Source organism: Volvox carteri (assembly GCF_000143455.1).
Source record: "Volvox carteri f. nagariensis unplaced genomic scaffold VOLCAscaffold_194, whole genome shotgun sequence".
In the NCBI taxonomy this organism is placed as follows: Eukaryota; Viridiplantae; Chlorophyta; class Chlorophyceae; order Chlamydomonadales; family Volvocaceae; genus Volvox; species Volvox carteri.
Window position 1 is genome coordinate 10,086 of NW_003307737.1, and position 19,566 is coordinate 29,651.

The 19,566-nt window shown below is 53.2% G+C and overlaps 2 protein-coding genes across 2 annotated transcripts; both read left to right on the forward strand.

The window, feature by feature from the left end:
• Nucleotides 1-822: 822 nt before the first annotated feature.
• Nucleotides 823-4,633, forward strand: VOLCADRAFT_108614 (uncharacterized protein; the record flags this gene model as incomplete). Its single annotated transcript, XM_002959378.1, has 7 exons — nucleotides 823-928; nucleotides 1,591-1,702; nucleotides 2,129-2,151; nucleotides 2,370-2,488; nucleotides 2,837-2,992; nucleotides 3,379-3,685; nucleotides 4,434-4,633. 7 exons carry the CDS (start codon nucleotides 823-825, stop codon nucleotides 4,631-4,633), a joined length of 1,023 nt encoding a protein of 340 aa, XP_002959424.1.
• A 738-nt stretch (nucleotides 4,634-5,371) lies between these two features.
• VOLCADRAFT_108615 (uncharacterized protein) lies at nucleotides 5,372-12,946 on the forward strand (the record flags this gene model as incomplete). Its single annotated transcript, XM_002959379.1, has 13 exons — nucleotides 5,372-5,653; nucleotides 5,819-6,085; nucleotides 6,624-6,649; nucleotides 7,578-7,665; nucleotides 7,785-7,882; nucleotides 8,368-8,489; nucleotides 9,670-9,759; nucleotides 9,946-10,051; nucleotides 10,362-10,471; nucleotides 10,696-10,920; nucleotides 11,131-11,149; nucleotides 12,408-12,617; nucleotides 12,897-12,946. The coding sequence occupies exons 2-13, from the start codon at nucleotides 5,922-5,924 to the stop codon at nucleotides 12,944-12,946; spliced, it is 1,308 nt and encodes a 435-aa protein (XP_002959425.1). The 5' UTR covers nucleotides 5,372-5,653; nucleotides 5,819-5,921.
• Between the last annotated feature and the right edge of the window lie 6,620 nt (nucleotides 12,947-19,566).

Genomic DNA, 19,566 nt, shown 5'->3' on the forward strand with positions numbered 1-19,566 from the left:
ACACACACACACACACACACACACACAGACACACACACACGCACACACACGCACACACACACGCACACACACACGCACACACACACGCACACACACACGCACACACACACGCACACACACACGCACACACACACGCACACACACACGCACGCACACGTTGAGGAGCTTGTCTGATTTACAGAACATAGACAGGTGTATGACCTATAAACAGATCCTGTCCAAGTACGGTCATGCGTAACAGACATCGGCAAACGCTTCGGGACCTTCGGATCGTGCCGAAACTCCCGAAAACAGAAATAGAGTTCCCGAAGCCGGTCGGCTTGCAGAAATAGGATCGTACGCCGTTTACGAATGCCAAACTATAGCAGGAATCGCATTTTCATTCCGCGTCCTTGTAACAGAAATTGTGCTGAAGACAGAAATAGACCCGTTCCCGAAACCAGAAATACCCCTTTTGCCGATGTCTGATACGTAACACGGATATATTTTGTAACGGCCAACTGCGCCACCTACCGGTCAACCGACAAGCTTGAACCCTTGAATTGCTCCTAAGGGACCAACTAACCACGACCCACGTCAAATTGCTCTAATTCTCTGTGGCCAACTCCTTGTTCTTTTTTCTTACTCTTCCACTGCCTTCTGGTTCCTTAACAGTGCCCTTACGAATCAGTTCGAGCTAATTTTGCACGTTTCTGCTACGATAAGGCACTTATTGTCGATTTTTACATAAAAAGGATTTGGAGGCTTTCCTTTCTCCGCCATTATATCGTTGTCGTGTGGTCCTGTGCACTGTGCCATCACCAGTAGCTCGCGAACTGTCGCATGGCGGAGACAGGATCACCAAGAACTTCCAGCAGCACCGTCGTAGTCTCCCTGAGCGACATGCACGGACTACATCTGCGCAATGATATCCTCGACATTCCGGACGGTGCGCTGACAGAAAGCTGTGCACAAACCAGATGGGCATTTCAATCATACTACTGGACGCTATGTGATGCAATGATAACACTTACTGCTGCTGGTGGGCTCCTCGTCGCAAGCGTTGGCCGTTGTACAACATGGGACACGTCCCGCGATAACCGCAGCCTTACGCACAGCCTTAGCTACCCCTTCACACGCTTTACAGTAATCCACCTATAGAATGACCTATACGAATACCGCGCCGTGCAGCAGCAGCAGCAGCAATAGCAGCAGCAGCAGGATCAGGGCGTTCTTTCCGTGCAACGCAGACCTCTCGACCAAGCGCAAACGAGCATCGGTCGACCCACGCCACGCCCCCCCCAACCCCAGCTCCAATATATAGCACACAGAGTCGCATCCCGTGTCTCTAGTTACCTCACTAGCAGGGATACCTTTGCGGCTTTGATACTCCGACGTATACCTTCGGCACTTGCACCTTCAAAAACGTCTTCTACCACGCCTTTCGAAGTAGGAGATCGGTAACGAGAGAGCGGGAGAAAGAGAGAGAACGGCTCAGATGCATGCTCAGACTGCACTGTTTTTTATTAAGATTACAGATTCAAGTTACATTACTCGCGTATGGCAGTCAACTGTATCTCCGGTGTTGCCGGGGGCCACTACCCCGCTCAGGAGACTTGCTGGTTATCGCTGGCGACATCGAGCTCCGCAACCCCCGGGATGTGGAGTTACTGGAGCGCTGGCTTGCCTCGCTGCCCCACCGAGACAAGGTGGTCGGATTTGGGTGAGCCATGTCGAAATAAATGGTCGGGTACGGGCCGAGGGTTGAGGGATGGTGGGTCCAACCAAGGATGAAAAAAACTAAAGAAAGACGTGTCTGAGAGAGGCGGGGTTGGTTCATCCGGCTGTGGCCTCTACCGGCCGCAACCGGTAAGCCCCACCCCCCCTGCGAGGTCCAATACCTCCACCGACTCCTGTGTCATCGCTTAGACTCCAACAGCATTTCGCAACTTTGGAGCCAAAAAACAAAATATAGGTATATAAATTCTTGAATTTGCTGCTGCACACAGAGCTTCTGCCCCCTCCCCTTGCTTAGACGTACGACCCTTCAGATGGGCAGCACCACAGCGGTGTTGGCTCGTTGCCCATCTCGTCCCATCTCGTCCCGTTTGTGCTTTCCCCCTCTACATGCCGTTACCGTACCCCGCAGTAACATGGACAGATTGGCGTACGGTGGGCTGCGTGACGTGGTGGGGGTGACGGCCGTGGTGCGGGTCACGGCCGCTGCACGACTTGCCGACTTGCTGACCCCATTCCATGTCGCCACTTTCCCATGTTGATGTTTCCTGCCGCCATTACCGCCACTTTCCTATTACCGTCATTTGCTGTGGAATTCTTCTTCCTCCTCCTCCTCTTGCTGTTGTTGTTGCTGTTACTGGTGATGCCCGCAGAGTTGGGCGAGGGGCTCAAGGTCGCGGGTGCAGTGGTGGTGGTGGACCGGGTTGTGGAGGTGGCGGGGTTGCGGCTGCTGGCGTCGCCCTGGTCTCCTGAGTATGCGGGTGTGTGGCAGGTGTGAGAGTGGGGCCCGGAATGGGGGGATACGGGAGGGGAGGAGAGGTTGGAGGTGGCGGAGGATACCGTCCTGGGAAGTATCTTCGTCATGCAGCTTATCACGTCCTTAGATTCCTATTTGCCTTGAGGGCCCTGTGTGTTTTTGTCCTGTTGTTTCTTTTCGTTTGCTGGATATATCGATATGTGCGTATCTTAGTTAGGTCACACACAGGGTATCCGTTCACCATGTATGTATGTATGTATGTATGTATGTATGTATGTATGTATGTATGTATGTATGTATGTATGTATGTATGTATGTATGTATGTATTATGTTTGTTTGTTTGTTTCTTCGTGTTGTCACAGCTGGAAGATGAGGCTGAGGGGCAACGGCACTGGTCCAGACTGCTGCCCCCTGACCTGGAGCTGGACGTGCTCGTAACTCACACACCGCCGTACGGGTACGGTGATCTCACACGAGGACGTCACGTGGGCGACAAGCAGTTGCTCGCTGCCGTACAGGTAGGCGCGGGTGCAGCAAGATCGGGGCCTTTTGCTGCAAAACATAATCGGTCTTGTAAAGAGGCTTCCTGGAATCCGTATTATTTCTATACAAAAATCTATCACTACAAAAATTAAGACGACAATACTTCAAAGGCGGACGTAGAGCTGCGCGCCCACCCCTGCGCTGTGTTTCGGCCCGGTCAGGGCCCCCGCCCACAGTGTAACACCCCATTAACTTAAAGGATCTTCCGAGATCATCACCGTAATGAGGTTATACGAATTTGTAGGATACATGAAAACTATTATAAAAATGTTTGTGGAGGGCGCCAGTAAGTAGGAAGTGTCGCAGTTATCTATTGCGCTCTCTCTCACGGCTCAGACTCCACCCCTTCAAATTAACATAGGCTTTAAAACGACCGCCACAGCTGTGGATTTGCGGTCACATCCACGAAGCTGTGGGGGAATACCGCGTGGCCCATCCCCGGTCGGTCAACGGGGGAATCTTACTGGTCAACGCCGCCATCTTCTACGCGGGCGCCCACAAGGCCTTCGAGCGGCGTGCGCAGCCTCGTGCGGTCTCCCTGCCTGAGGGGCGTGTGGTGGCGCAAGGCGACCCGGCAAACCTGGCGACGCGTGACGCCATTGCCGCTGCGGCCGCCGCCGCGCCAACGGCTGCTGCTATCGGCGAGGCGGCGGGGCAGCTGGAGCCCGGTCGGTGTGTGTGGCGGGCGCCCCCGGATGCTATAAGATTGTAGCTAAATCCGCCTAATGAGATAACGATGATGAAAGAGCGTTGGGAGATGGTTGAGTAATGTGGAATGGATGGAGATGCACTGTGGGAAAGGAAGGGGGCTTGGATGTTTTTTGGGCGGGGCCCCAGCGTGAAGCGCCCAGGGGGGCCCCGCTCTGTAGGATTGCCCATGTCCGTGTGGCCGTGTGTAACGGACCAAACATAATATCTCGCCCGGCTGAAGCGCGTTATTGGTAATATATAGCATTCTCTGTTGCAAGGTATCTCGCCTGTAGCCAACAAAAATCGTATGAGCCAAAGTCACATCAACGCCTCTCGAGCTAAATTTAATCTCAAAAGGTGCCGCGTATCTCATAATTGAATTCTTAGATTACCGGCGTATGATAACTCGAACACCCACGGGCATTCCGACTGAAGTATGCAAGCTGTTCGTTTGTACAATTACTTCGGCCAATGGCAGTGTGCCGCGGCGGCTGTGGAGCGGATTGCTGAGGCCGCTGGCGCTTCGGGGATAAACTTCACGGACAGCATCGGAAAGTGCTGCGGGCTTTTGGGAAGTGTGTCGAGCTAGGCTTTGAGGGGGGCGCCAAGGGCGCGTGAGCGCCCGAATGGGCAGGTCAATGCCTGAAGGGGCGCCATAGGCAGTGTGTACGGTGCTCTACGGCGCTACGGCGCTGTTTTCCGTGTGTGTTCGGGCTGCGGCACCAGACCGCAAAGCCAGCAGGCTGAAGGCTGGCAAGCTGCGATTGTGTCTGCTGAGCGTTGAGCATCCGGCCTGGACTGCGGACTTGGCGGCCGAGCCCCTGCTGTGTGCCGGCAACGGCACCTCTGACTCATACGTTTACGCCCAAGCAAGGGGCTGTCGGTGGCAGGTCGCGGACCTCCCGAATACGTGTAACGGCCAATGATTTTTAGCCGTGTCTGCCAGGTTCCAGAGAGACACCGTCTCTTCAGCAGGTTATGAGCCCCGGCTTCCTGCCTCCCGCGCTCTGACAAGCATAGCTCCCACAGCATCAGCACTGCTGCAACAAGCACAGCTCCCACCATGTTGGCACTACCCTAGCTACCGGCCTGTACGGATGAGGAAGCCGACACCCGACTTGTTTTTTTTATGTGTGTGTGTGTGTGTGTGTGTGTGTGTGTGTGGCAGGTGTGGGGCGCGGAATGGTGTAAAACAGGAGGGAACGTATTTTCCTATGGCAAAGCGCAGCGCGAGTAAATGATGCCATGCGATGCTTGGGAATGTATATGTTCATATTTGTGTTTGGGTGCAGGGGGAGGAAGCTAAGAGGAAATCCCCTAAGAGGAGGGAATCGCCAGCTACATAATCGCGCCCACCCCAGAAACGATGGGCACGATTATGTGGCTGGCGGGGCCCTGGCTGCTGTCCTGCCGTTCCGCGGCCTTGTCGATTGAGGTTGTGCGCCGGTAAACCATGTCGCAGTTTGGGACACGTCGTAGTTGGGGTCTGACCTTGTGGATTTTAATAAGGTGGATTTTGGAATCGGTTCTCCTGGAGCGTGGAGCGTGTCAAAAGACCATTGTGGCACAGAGTGATGGAACGGAATAACGACCGTCCAACAACCGAACGCGAAGGTTAAATCCACGGTAATGCGTCTGCCAAGGACATGAAGAGCGTTTGCATTCTCCTGAAGAAGGAAATTTATTTAGGAAATGGATTGCCTTTTTAAGGAATGAATAACTCACAAGCAATAAGGTTCTGGTTTAAAGCCCGAAACTCCTACCCATCTGGTATTTGTCCTATTCGAGATGGTCTTTCTATTCTGCAATGTTATGTGTAGGCCCTAACACAGTTTCGGGTGAGAGGTTCGATGGCCAGCTGGAGGTGCCCGGTATGTTATCGTGAGCGCCTCTCATCAAAGTGGCGATACGCGGTCCTGCATTGTGGTCACCAATACTGTGAAGAGGTGCGTATGGCTTCGTTTTGAGATGGCTGTTGGTTTCGGATGAACGGTCTTCTTTGCCGAAGCGATGTGCAAGATACGGCCCCAGGCATACATTCCCGTCAAGTTTCACATCAACACCCTTATTCATGCAGCGGTACCAACTGCTGTGCCGTTGGCGCCTCGCAGTGTCTAGCGGAAATTGTCTGGCGACAACAGAGCGTTCGAAGGCCGGCATGCCCAATATGTCGCCAGCCCATGCTTCATTGCGGTCCAGTGTCCGACACCCCAGATGGTGGGCCTAGAGATGAAGCCAACGCAGCACCTTTACTTGCGACACCACGCTGTGCAACCGGGGCATTGCCATCGAACCATGGACCGCACGGAGGACTTCCCGCCCCTGCCTACGATGTACTGCCCTTGCAGATTGGCAGAGTCCGATTTGAGGTGTGTAAGGTGTGTATAGTCATTTGAAGGAATTGCTAGTACGCACTAAACAAGATCCAACTTGGAGGGAGGGAGGAAGGGATGTATGTATGTATGTATGGAGGGAGGGAGGGAGGGAGGGCCCTAGGGCATACATTCGGCCGTAACCGATCGGTAGCCGATCCGGCCCAACCGATCGGTGGGGATGGGGCCTTGGTAGGTTTACCGAGGAGTTACCTACCGGCCTTTACCCTACCCTGCCGATAGTTCATCCTACAGATAGGCTAGTAGCCTATCATGTTTTCGGGCGCAGACGGGGCCTGGAAACTGGGCTTGCCGTATAAGGCCCGCTTGGTCACCAGTCAAACAACAAGCACAAATGTGCATTGCGGCTGTTTCGCGGCTGTATCGCAGACATTTTCATACATCTAAGCATATCCATATGCCACATAAAATAAAGTCAAACACCTGTTAATTCAGCCGTCCTAGCATATAACGATAGAATCCAGCTATAATTTACCCCGAAAACCGCTTCAGACAGTTTCCGAAAACACTCTCCGGCTGACAGGAAAATTTCGGGGAGGGCCCCGAAAGGTTGGTTATTCAGAGGGTTTCGGACACGGCCGAAATTTTTGGGTGAAGAACCCTGGTGGCTACCCGTCCTACCAGTCGGTTACCGGCCGGGGCAAAACTCGGTTGACCGTAACGGAATGTAACGGAAAGTGCCCGGAACCATGCACAAGAAGTGCCTTGCCTTGTCTACACCTGCTGGTTCAGTGAAGCGGCCATATGGAAATGTAGTAGCTGGCCCAGCTGAAAAGGCCTCTCAAGATGCGGCTGGAGCGCTTAGCGTGTATTTGTAGACGATGTATGTGTGGCGTACTGTGTACCAGCGATTACACCACAATACTCTAGAGAAGCTTGTTCACCATGTTCGCGCGGAAATTCGCATCCTGAAAAAGCAACTAGAAATATAAAGGTTGGCTTTATAGAACCGGCTGTTATTTATTAGGGTTTTATTTTTATAGAATCTGCTGTTACGTATGCCGCTGCAAGCTGGGCGACAAGCTGCTGGTCGATGGCTGCTGGGAGGCAGTTGCTCCTCTGCATTTGTCGCCAAGTGTCGTTATGGAGATCGTTCGGATTATCCTTGCTTGTCACCAGCAGCCGGTAATAACCCTACCCAACCGGTAGTCGGTAACTGGTCGCTTCGGTACCTGGCCGTTAGGGGTAACCGACGTAACGAACTAACAATGGCTTCAAAGCTAACTATCCAGGAGGTTTTCCAACGTGGACCAGACTGCCCGACCTATTTCCGCTTTCCAAAACCAGCTCGCTGTTCAAACTGATTTCTCTAGTGCCGTGCAGCTAGCTGCGTTCCCAATGTTGCTTGTCTTTCTTCCTCCAAGACCCCTACGGCATCCTTTTTCATGTTCTGAAGGACCCATCGACTCCCGCGCGGACTGTCACCAAATTCCCTTTTCCCTTCAGCTCCGCCACAATCCCCTCAACAACCCATCAGCAGCAACAGCAGCGGAAACGAGCACACAAACCCAGGAGAGCCGCATCCGGGACACCATATGTAAGCTGTTTAAGCTGGATCCATCCAGGTACGACACGCAGGACACTCCGTCACCCTGCTGCGGGTGCTGCTGCTCGGCATTCGCTTGTCTCCGCCACCTCTTTGCCACCTCACACTGTGTTTTCTCCCCCGCCCTCTCCCCCTCAGGCCCCGCCCACCAACTTCAGCCGACCCGTGTCCCTGGGTGGTGGTGTGTTCGTGTGCGGTGACCACCGAGACAGCGCCACGCTGGAGGGCGCCCTCAGGTCGGGGCGCAGGGCTGCAGAGGCGGTACTCATGAAGCAGTGAGGCACTGGGATGATACAATAGTAGCGGTAATGCGACGGTGAAAGTGGGGGTAGTGGTGGAAGTGGAAGCGGGCGGGGAGCTCTTGAGCACGGGGGTTCGGGTGGGGAGTGCAATACACAGTGCGGCCCCCTCTGGCTGTAAGACAATGAAAGCTGTAAGGGGCAGGTGGGAATGGAGGCGGATTCTTGTGCCGTGCGGTGTGTCGCGCCACCTGGGAGGCAGGTTGGGGAGGAAAGGTCGGGTGGCGCGTGTGGCGGTTGTTAACTGGTTGTTTGACAGTAGTAGTTCGTTTGTTTTTCAGTGAGTACCAGTTCGTCAAGTCTTTCCTGCTCTCATTATGAGATTTTATGCATTTGTGGTAGTGATGCATAGTCCGTAGTCAGCTAGAGTATGGGGTATCGGACTTGTGTTAATTAATTCCCTTGATGACCTCCTTGACAAGTCGGACAAATTGCGAAAATGGAAGGTTTGCTAGCAGGCGAGCTTAGCCCAGTCAACCGGGTGGGCTTCAACCTGCCTGACGACGTGTTCCGCTGCTTCGGCTGCACACAGCCCGCTTGCCAGGTACAAATCCACGCCCATGTCGAGATGTCGGTGCCAGACCAAACTCCATGCAACTGCCTCCTTTTCCCCCAACGCCAAGCGAACCCCCAAGACCTTTCGCACGTTCCAACGCCTTTTCTTATAACATAAACGCCGCAGCGCAGGGATGCTAGATGCTACGCTGCCCCGAGCACAACTAGTGATCCAACACTGTCCGGCAAAGGCGCGCTGCTGTAGCCGGCCCTGCTACTATCCCAATAACGTACAGCATCCTTCACGGCATCCTCTCTTTCACCAACGTCGAATTATAGCTGCTGGGCTCCGAAAAAACGTTTTACCGTTGCCTTTCCGCACAGCTTCCCGCGCCAGACCTTGGATTCGGACATTCGTTTTTGCCTCACAGCACGACAGAGCGGCTCTGCTGAAACGCACCACCTCACTCCCGCTGCGCCCACCGATACCGTAGCTACCCATGGAAGCCAGTAGACCCCTAGCATCTAGGATCGTTAAGTCGGTTAGGGCCACTCGCTCAATGTCTCACATGCATGCAAGGGGATGGGGTGTTTACTGGGTTGCTGCCCCCCCTGGTGTTTGCTTCCGAACCAGCCTCTCGTGCCTTGCCTTAGGTGTGAGCCTTAAACGCACATACCTACATGCCCTTGGGCCTTCGGCTCGTATGGTTAGTTTTACAGGTATGGGGTCACGCACCCCCAAACCATGTAACACACACATACATACAATAAAAACACATACATACGTACGTACGAATATACAGACGCGCAGGCGCTCTGCCCCCGTCGGGTCGTTTGCCCTGACGGCAAGGAATGTCAACTGTTTTGCCTGGGTGGTCGCATCAGCAACCAACCTTGCGACGGATGTGACCCACATGGGAACTATGTCGTAAACCTCTCCAGCCGATAATCCACGGACAACATTGCAGCAGCGAAAGACAATTCCGAGGATATGATAGTGGCTGAAAGAACTTGCCGCTTCGTACGAATCCGGCCTTTCAGTCTGTCAACCGTAATAACCAACTTCCGTACATCGTTAATATCACATCACAGCATCACTTGATGACATCATCGCAATATGCGTCAGTAACCTTGCGATGGCAGCCGTGATGAAAATACCAACGGTGAATTAAAAACAAACGCTTTTGAGTATTTCACTTACCCTGCACACGCGCGTGCCGTACACACAGGGCCCGGAAGGCTGTGCCGCCAACAAGTGGCGCTTCGGGCCGGACGGCTACCTTCGGGAGATCCTGACGGCACGAGTGTACGATGTCGCGGTACGAATTTGATACATTGGTATGGAAATACGAGAGGGGCGGACAGGGAAATGGTTTTTTTCCTATCATATAAGTTTTCCCCTCCTTCCTTTCCTCGTCTTCTTCCCCCCACATACACAAAAAACAGAGTTCATTTCTTGTTTTTTGTCATATGCTCTCCAACCCACCCACGCACCTTCAACTCAGATCCAGTCCCCCCTGGAGAAGGCGCAAAAGCTGAGTGAGGCGGTTGGCAACACCGTTCTACTCAAGAGGGAGGACCTGCAGCCCGTGTTCTCGTTTAAATTGAGGGGTAGGTGGATTGGGGCAGGGGGGTTGGAGCGGGGCGGGGCGGACGGAAAATTTTCGTTAGAAAAGAGTTTGGGGAGGGGTGGGGTTTGAAATGGTTTGCTCGTTGTTTGATGGAGAGATGGTTTGCTCGTTGTTTGATGGAGGGATAGGTTGCTCGTGGTTCGTCTTCCCCCCCCACAAACAGGACGCGACGCCGCAGTCCATTCGTTGTTTCCTGGTATATGCCTTTCTCCCCCCAACGCGCACACACACATACATACATACACCACGTACAAACATTCAAACGCACGTACAAACATACGTACATACAGGCGCCTACAACAAGATGGCCAAGTTGCCTCCGGAGGCCAGGGCCCGGGGGGTCATCACCAGCTCGGCGGGAAACCACGCACAAGGGGTGGCACTGGCGGCGTCGAAAATGGTAAATGTTGTACGGCGCGTATGGCGACTTAGTGGGTTTAGGAGGGGGAGGTCTGGCGCTGGGATTTGCGTGTGTATGTATGTATGTACGCGTGGATAATTTTTAAAGGAATGGCTTCCTCTCCCCTCCCTGGTATACCTGTGTTTTCCCCTCCGCCCCCCCCCAACGTCACCATACACACACACCCAACACCTCCCCAACCACATTTCCCCCACGTCCCTCAGGGCTGCACCTCCATCATCTGCATGCCGGTCAACACACCGGAGATCAAGGTGGCCAATGTCCGCAAGCTGGGCGGTCAGGTGGTGCTGGTGGGGGAGAGTTATCAGGAGGCGCAGGCGGCGGCGGTGGCGCGGGCGGCGGCTGAGGGACTCACCTTCATTCCGCCGTACGACGATCCGTACACGATTGCCGGACAGGGCACCATTGGAGATGAGATCATGCAGCAGGTGGAGAAATTGGCTGGGGAATAGAGGTTGCGGGGGGAACCCAGTTGCAGTGGATAAGTTGCAGTGGAGGGGTTTTCTCTTACGGGGTGTCTGGATGGCGCTTTAGGAAGGGAAGGGAAAGGGGGGAGGGCCTTACGGAAATAGACAGAGAACTTTGGGTACTTTTCACCCTTCACTCTCACCAACATAAATTGTCCTTCTCACACACAGACACACAGACAGGCACACAGTGAGACACACGTACACAAACACACACAGACAAAGCATATGCATAGTTAAACATGCCCGAGTCAACTGATGATGAGCGCCCAACCAAGGTGCCCCGCATCTCCCTCGGGATTCGCGGCTTCGGCAAGTAAGCTCGAACCGCCTGTTTGCCTTGGATGTCAGCGAACTTGACGTTTTGCAGAAAGAGTTTTCAGTTATGAAGTCTAAGATGGCCGTGCAGTTGGAGCTGGGACGCACCTCCTGGGAGCGGGCCTGGGCTGGAATGCATCAGTGGGTCCACTTCTTTCCACGCTTGATTCAGTTGGTGTATGTCGCTTGTGTCCTTCCCACTTAAACAGCGTGTGTTGAGCAGGGTTCTTCACCAGGGTACCCAAAAATTTCGGTCGTGTCCGAAACCCTCTGAATAACCAACCTTTCGGGGCCCTCCCCGAAAATTTTCCTGTCAGCCGGAGAGTGTTTTGGGGTACCCCGAAACTGTCTGAAGCGGTTTTCGGGGTAGAGATTAGCTCTAAATAGATTCTATCGTTATATGCTTTTGACGCACAGGCGCACAGCAACCCCAGAGTTACGGCCCAGGTACACGCTTGCCCCGTCACTGCCATACCCCACCATTTTCGTCTGATCGAGACGAAGGGCAGCAAGCACAGCTTCAGTGACCAAATGAATGTTCTCTGCTCCCTTGTCAATGATACGCACAGCACAAAGGTACTGAGCGACGGACATGAACGTGTCCGTGTTGAGGTAACGTATGCCGCAATGCACATTTGTACTTGTTCTTTGACTGGTGACCAAGCGGGCCTTATACGGCAAGCCCGGTTTCCAGGCCCCGTCTGCACCCGAAAACATGCAAATTTACGCGGAAATATCGTTCGGTTTTCTCCGAAAATGCCTTCAAAATTCTTCGGTAGGGCCCCCGAAAAAATGCTCCAAAAGGCCCAAAATCCGTTCGGAATGCTCCGGGGCGCACTCATTTTCCTTTCGGGCAAAATGGAAATATCTCAAAAAAGTTCGGGCCCGAATCGGGGTGAAGAACCCTGCCCAACGCTCAACACTGTTGAGCGTGGCTTTAGTGTCCACCGCATTATCAAGAACAGGCTGCATAACCGGCTGGCTGTCCCGTCCATTGATTCCCTTCTGCGTGTTGGATTACTCGGTCCAACCGTGGATAACCGACCGGGATACCGGTAACCGCCGTGGATAACCGCCGTGGATAACCGACGCTAAATGCCGGTGAAATGCCAACCCCTTGTGATTTAAAGCTGCTGAGGAGTATGTTGCAAAGAACCCGGATGGGCTCCTGCACCGTATTGCCAAGGTGGGCGACTGTGTTTTGCCTGATGAGAGTGATGATGAGGGCAGTGTGGGCAGTGAAATTGCTGAGGCCTACTACCCTTCTGATAACGAGGAGGTCGAGAATGTGGCAAGTGATGAGGTGTACCCGTCTGAGGAGACGGATGATGATGTGGCAGGTGTGGTGGAGGCGATTGCTGCAGAGGTGGAGTAGGAACGGCGCCTCCTTGGCTTTGGGTAAAATCCTTGCTGAAATATTTCTCCCAGGAGCGCCGCTGAGAAGTGCCTCACCCGCAGCTGCCACAGCGCCGACGCTTGGGCTTGAACCGCCGACCGCCAGTGGGCCCGGGACTCTTAAGGTGTCCCGTCTGCAGTTCGGCGGCTGCTGATAACGATGACGTGGACCGCTACTGGTCCTGCCCCGCTGCCTGCTGCTGCTGCTGGTGCTCTTTCCTCAGGCTGTTGCCTCCTGTGCTTTGTGCTGTCCGGAAAGCCTGTGATGATGTGATGATGGTGGGAGAAAGGATGGGTGGGCGGGAGGGATGGAAGAGAATGGCGCGACAGCATGTTGCTGCTGCTGCTGCTGCTGCTGGGCAGCATGCGTTGCGCGGCGGTTTATTGATTCTGGACCGGGCCGTGAGAACCCCTGTCGAAAGCTTGGATAGAGGGGGGGTGAGGTAGGGTTGGAGAGTGGATTTCGCTGCGGCGCAATCAACGGCAACAAATAGGAGGCACAAATGTGTGGCTGGAGATGGACGGAATTCCGTTAGCTAGCAGTTGTAGGAGCCGTGGCGCGCGTCTATGCGGATCTAATCTGCTCTTCATTTTTGGAAGACCTGTTCAGTCAAGTTGATTGCTTGGTGAGTTGCTTTGTTTCATTGATTGATAGGGGGCTCGCGATGTTTTGCTGTCGAGCAGGCCGGGCACCGGCTGTTCCCAGGCTAAGCATAGATTCCACACATGCATACTGGTGTTTGCGTTTTTTCCTTTTCGTGTGTGCGTGTGTCGTGTGTGTGTCTGTGTGTGTACATTTGGTTGCGACGTGTGTGGCGTCGAGTTACAAGAAGTCTATGGCAGTGTCTGTTAAAAGGGAAGGGTCTTAAGGATGGTTGAAACGTCCGGTGGATGCTTAAAACGAATGCGGGCCTCTTTGTTGTGCGATTTGACACGATGTGGATTCGGCAGGATTATTAATCGTACGATCAGTTAATTACTGTTTGGTTGCATAGGAATAATACAAGGAGTTTGGTATGGTAACGTAACATACGTTGCTTTTAAAGTCTCAGTCCTTTTAAAGTCTCAGTCCTTTTAAAGTCTCAGTCCGGTTGTAACGCCGCTAAGGCGGCCCTCGGCTCACCGGGCCAACGGTATCGTACCAACGGTACATCCAAGAACTATTCATAAATCTTCCAATACCAAACGGTATTTATCAATACCACCTTTATCGTTGGATATTTTCCTTTCGTAACTGCTTTGCCAACTGCAAGCTTTGTTACAACTTTGGTATCGAGACCAACCGGTCAAACGACCTCGGAGTCAAGCACTCCATCGCTTCCGCAAACACATTCCAACTTAAGAAACATTTTCTATCTGACTTACATGGCGAGCCCAGGGAATACCATGCGCACCCAGTCGGCGGAGGCCGACCATGAGCGCTATCAGCTGCGCCAGGTGAGCCCCTCTAGGGCAAAGAAACTAGTACAAAAGGTCCAGGAAATGTATGAGAAGTACGTAAGGCGTGCCCAGCGTAAGGGCATAACATCGCCGTCGCGCATGTTTGACAAAGTCAGACAATTCTGCGACGAGCAAGACTGTCGCTCCGCACTAGGCTTCCTAATGGAAGCTAATGAGGAACTCTCCTATGTGCAGAAAAGCCGCGAACTGCGGGAGCGTTTTAGCCACTGCGGCGCATGACGCCGACAACAACGCCAATGGAGCGCACGACCCAACAGGTCCCGGACCATCGCGCCCACGTACTGCGCAGCCAACGGCTGCTGCCACGGAGCCGGCCAGGGTAACTGGGCCCACCGCCGCGCTCCAGCCGCAACGCGGCACATGGCAGGGTGAGTTGCGCAAAGAGCGTGAGCGTAACGACATCACTGCGGCTAACCTCGTCCCGCCTGAGGGAGGGTTGCCACCACTTTCCCACCCACACCGCCCAATTGGCGCAATGTCACCATGTCGATTGGTGCTTAGGTCCCCGCAACAAAATGTTGCACGTATTATTGCGCGAACTGATGCTATGGACCACACAGTACACCCAACAGGTGCAGCCCCACACGACGACGACTATAATAAACTGGTGCTGAAAAAACTCGAACAAATGTCGAGGAGAATAGAAGGCATAGAGGCGCACATCCAGGCCCAAGCCGCCGCACCACGCCCGCCTCCTCCTCTGACCGCACCCATCATAACAGCGGAAAACGGCCTCAACGCGCAGCCAACGGCTGCAGAACCGCTGGCGATCACTGCACCAGTGCAGCTGGCACAGGCCAACGACCAGGCACCACAACCAGTGCCACTGCCGATCATCGCCCCTGCCACGCCGGCTGCCAACTGCACGCCGCCGGCCGCGTGCAAGCCAGCAGCTGCCAAAGCTGGCCACGTAAGTGGGATAGTGGGTTACATGGATATACAATCCATTAGTGCGCTAAATCAGCAGCCACACCAGCAAAATGCTAACCACCAAAGTCTTAAGAACTTTAGGCAGCCTCCTTGATTCACAGGAGTGCCCAATACCTCGGTAACACACCTGAAATCTGGTTTGATACTACCGTTGATTACATGACGCAATTGGGCAGCGATCCCATAATGGGCATATATTATGTTATGGGCAAAGCTGCAGAGTGGTACCATGACTTATTCGCACGCAAAGGCTCCACGCTCACAATTCAGAGCATGCATGACGACTTCGTGTTGTTTTTTGGTGATGTGCGCCGTTGCACCCCTCACAACGTACGAACGCAACTATGCGATGAAACCCGGCGAGTCCATACCGAATTACGTGCAATGGTTCCGTGAAATTACGCGCGGCGACCCTAACATGTCTCAAATTGACTTGTGCACTTGGCTTATTCACGGTATGCCACCGCAACTGCGGCGGGAATGCGCCACGGATGCCAACGGCAATAACTGGTTTGCATTCGATGCTTTAGTTAACTATGCCCAAGGTGCACAAACGCGCCATGAGGCGGGCAAGGCGCAAATGGCGCAACTTAACTTTTTAGGCACTAATGATGCCCCCGCCCACCCCCGACAGAATGGCAGCCGCGGCAACCACACCCAACGGGGTGGATCCAACAACCACGCCGACCACAACCACGGAGGTGGCCGCTACGGAGGCCGCGGTGGCGGTCGCGGTGGCGCCTATGGCGGCTGCGGCCGAGGCAGCCACATGGAAATGCCGACATGGGTTCGGGAGATGGCCAAGGGCCAAAATATCTGCTACCATTGCGGAGAGCCCTTTGGCAAGGGCCACCTATGCGGCAAACGGCCGCGTTACAACAATGAGGACCGCAAAAAAGCGGATGCCTAGGAAGTTGCCCATGCAGTAGCCTCAGGCAGCTCTGTGGGGAGCCGATGGACATAGAGGAACCAACCCGGAATCCACCAACGGTGGACTGCAGCCACTGCGTACTTCGTTCAGTATTTTTGCGTCTGCAGAAGGCCTCGGGTCGGGTGTTCGCGATGGTCGATCAAGGGAAACCAAGGGACGTTAATCGATCAAGGGATTTTCTTATGATAAAGCTTTACTTAAGATAGTTTTATCGCAAGAGCAGCTAAAATTATTAAGAATAAATATTATTAAAAAAATTATTAAGAATAAATTATTAAGAATAAATAAAAAAAAATTTTATATGAAAAAAGTTATTACTAGATTTGAATACGAAAAAAATTAAAAATACTTTAGGAAAACTAACAGAAAAAATTACTACCTTTTTTTAATATGGAGAATTGAAACGGTGATAAAAGAAAACTGCAAGGAACTTGCAGAAAAAAAGTTGACTTGTTAGATAAATACGAGTCTTTAGATGCCTTAACTACAATCTATCAATCTAGCTGATCTATCTAACGTAGGTAAGATAATAGATTTTTCATTTTTTAATAACCCGACCATGCTAATAAATATTTTAAAATTTATCAAAAAGATATATAGTATTTGGAAAATTAACAAATCGACTATATGATCTTTAAAGATTTACCTTCTTTCCTAAAATATTTAGAGAAAAACGATAAACCAATGTTCTAGTATGACCATATTTAATAATTGTCTTACTTAACAATTCTTAATTTCAATTTTTTAAATTCTTGATCTGGATTGAAATATCATTAATATTTTTAGTAACTACTTATATACCCCTGGCCCATTGATCGACCATCTTGTAACGTACGAAGCGACAATTCCCTCTGTCCTAACTTTGCCTGTCCAGACTCGTTCACTTCGCATAATCTTAGTGGACAGCATATCTGGTGCAACGCACCAGCCGATCGCGTGATTCCTTGGCTGAATAGCTACAGCACTTTTAAACAGCGCGCTCCGGACACAACTAGTGCGGTTATTTTGGTGCCCAAGTGCGCCCACCTAGGAAAGGAATTTCAAACACGCGGTTGGACCTTACTCAAAGAGTTTACAAAAAACTCCAGTATCTTCTCCGAACCTAAACCCGGAGGTGGTCGCACCAGGTCCCCAAACTGCAGCGGCGAGTTTCAAGCATGGCTCGACCCCTGCCAGGAAAAGTCCAAGTGTTCTGCACTAGAACCTCTGACTGAAAACACCGCGCTACTACTACCGTGCAACTTTACTAGCACAAAAGCTGTCGCCTTAGTCGACTCAGGTGCTTCGCACGTTTTCGTATCCGCCGCACTTGTGCAAAAACTGGGTTTATAGCCCCTCACTAGCCACGTAGCTACTTGCATGCTAGGAGACGGCGCAAATAGCGTCTGCCTCCAAGGTCAGGTGCATATGTCGCTCCGTATCCACGGATTCCGCTGCAAAATCGTAGCGCAAGTTATCCCTAATTATCCACCTCACTCAAGGCGCCCCGAGGACGGGTTCGCATTCAAGAGGGGGGGAATGTAACGCGCTAAGGCGGCCCTCGGCTCACCGGGCCAACGGTATCGTACCAACGGTACATCCAAGAACTATTCATAAATCTTCCAATACCAAACGGTATTTATCAATACCACCTTTATCGTTGGATATTTTCCTTTTGTAACTGCTTTGCCAACTGCAAGCTTTGTTACACCGGTGCTCAGCTCGACTCAATCAGGTCCCTCAGGTCCCTCAGGTCGCGTACTCCACCCACCTTTTGGATAAGTCTCCGCTATAACCATAGAAGATTTGTGAATGGTATGGTGTGGTACAGGTTCCAAACTTCTTTCTTGTACGCCATCGGGCATGCGTACATAGAATCCATCCATATACCTATCTTGACCATCAGTTGATCTGGAGGCTGCTTGGCGTCTTGTGGTGTGAGCTTTTGCACTCTTTTTGTGTGAGGTTTTGGAGCTTGGTGACCTCCCCAGCCCATGATGGTTCGTCGGGCCCCGAGCTCGTTTGAGGTGCTCGGTGCTTTCTGTCCGTAGGAAGATCCCCCCGGTTGCGACTTCGTTTCTGTTAGGTGACCAGCGGGCTTAGTACCCGTTAAGCTGGAGCGCTAGCCCCCGGAGGGGAGCGCTGATGTGTGCCAGCCATCGTTTTCCGTGCAGCATGACCAGGAGCGGAGTGCACCGGCCGTGTGCATCCCGCCCCCGCACTGTGTTTCAGCCCTGGGCCCCCGTCTTTTCAACCCACAGTGTAAACGTCGTCATACATACATACATACATACATACATACATACATACATACATACATACATACATACATACATACATACATACATACCTCTACCGAGCGCCCCGCCCAGGAGGCTCCCGACTGGATCGCATTTATGTGAATCAAGCCGTGATGCCGTATGTTGCTCGCACGGAGATTATCCAGCACACCCCGTCAGATCACCAGCCGATGGTCCTACACCTGCTGCCTCGCCGGGTTGAACAGAGGGGCCCGGGCATTCGCCAGGTGCGCATGGCCTTCACGGCGCATGAAGACCTGGCCACGAGCCTGGAGGCCTGGATTACCGACCAGTGTGCCGTGGCCCCATCTGTGGAGGACAATCCTGCTGGCCTGATCGAGTGGTGGCCTGCCTTCAAACGCCGCCTCGCTACTCGTGCACATCAGCTCAACAAAACAGCACAACATCGCAGGCTGCGCCCAGGAGCCCGTGTACAAGCAGCCCTACCAGCAGTCCAGCAGGCCCGACAAAGGGTCGACACAGATCCCAGAGCACAGCAGCCCTTACAGCAACTGGTGGACGCACAGGCGGCACTAGCACGGGCCCACCGAGAGGACTGCAGCAAGGAGGCGATGGAGGCCCGCATACACTGGCTACGGACAGGGGAGCGGCCGAGCCCAGCCATGATTGCGTTCATCCAGGCCCAAAGCGCGGACCAACAACCAGCTCCCGTCGCCCTGCAAGCCCAGTCCGGCCGCCTAGTGACTAATCCAAGCCAGCTTCCCCAGGTGGTCGCAGACTTCTGGAGTGAAGTGAGCCGAGCTCCCAACTACATCTGCCCCCAAGCCCAGCAGGAGGTGCTAAACTCCCTGGCGGCCGCCAACATCTCGCTACCCGCAGAGGCAGATGAACAGCTGGGATCCAGAACCATCACGGCCAACGAGTTACGAAAGGCTCTTAAGAAAAGCCAGCCTGGCAAGGCCCCGGGGTGGGACGGCATCCCAGCCGACATCTACAGGAAATTCTGGTCGGCCATTGGCACCACCATGGCTGGCCTGCTCACCGCCATAGGCTTGACGGGGCAGGTGCCGAAGGGCTTCTTGGAGGGGGTACTGACGGTGATCTACAAAAAAGGCGACCCCAAACTCCCTGGCAACTACCGTCCTATCACCCTGCTTTGCTCGGACTACCGACTGCTCACCAAAGTGCTGGCAAACCGCCTAGGCCCTGCCCTTGGCCAAGTCATAACCCCCGAGCAATCAGCCTTCCTACCCAGGCGCCTCATTGGAGCCAGTGTGCTATTCCTGCGTCACCTGTCACACCTCCTTCGCAAGCAGAACCGCCGGGGGCTCG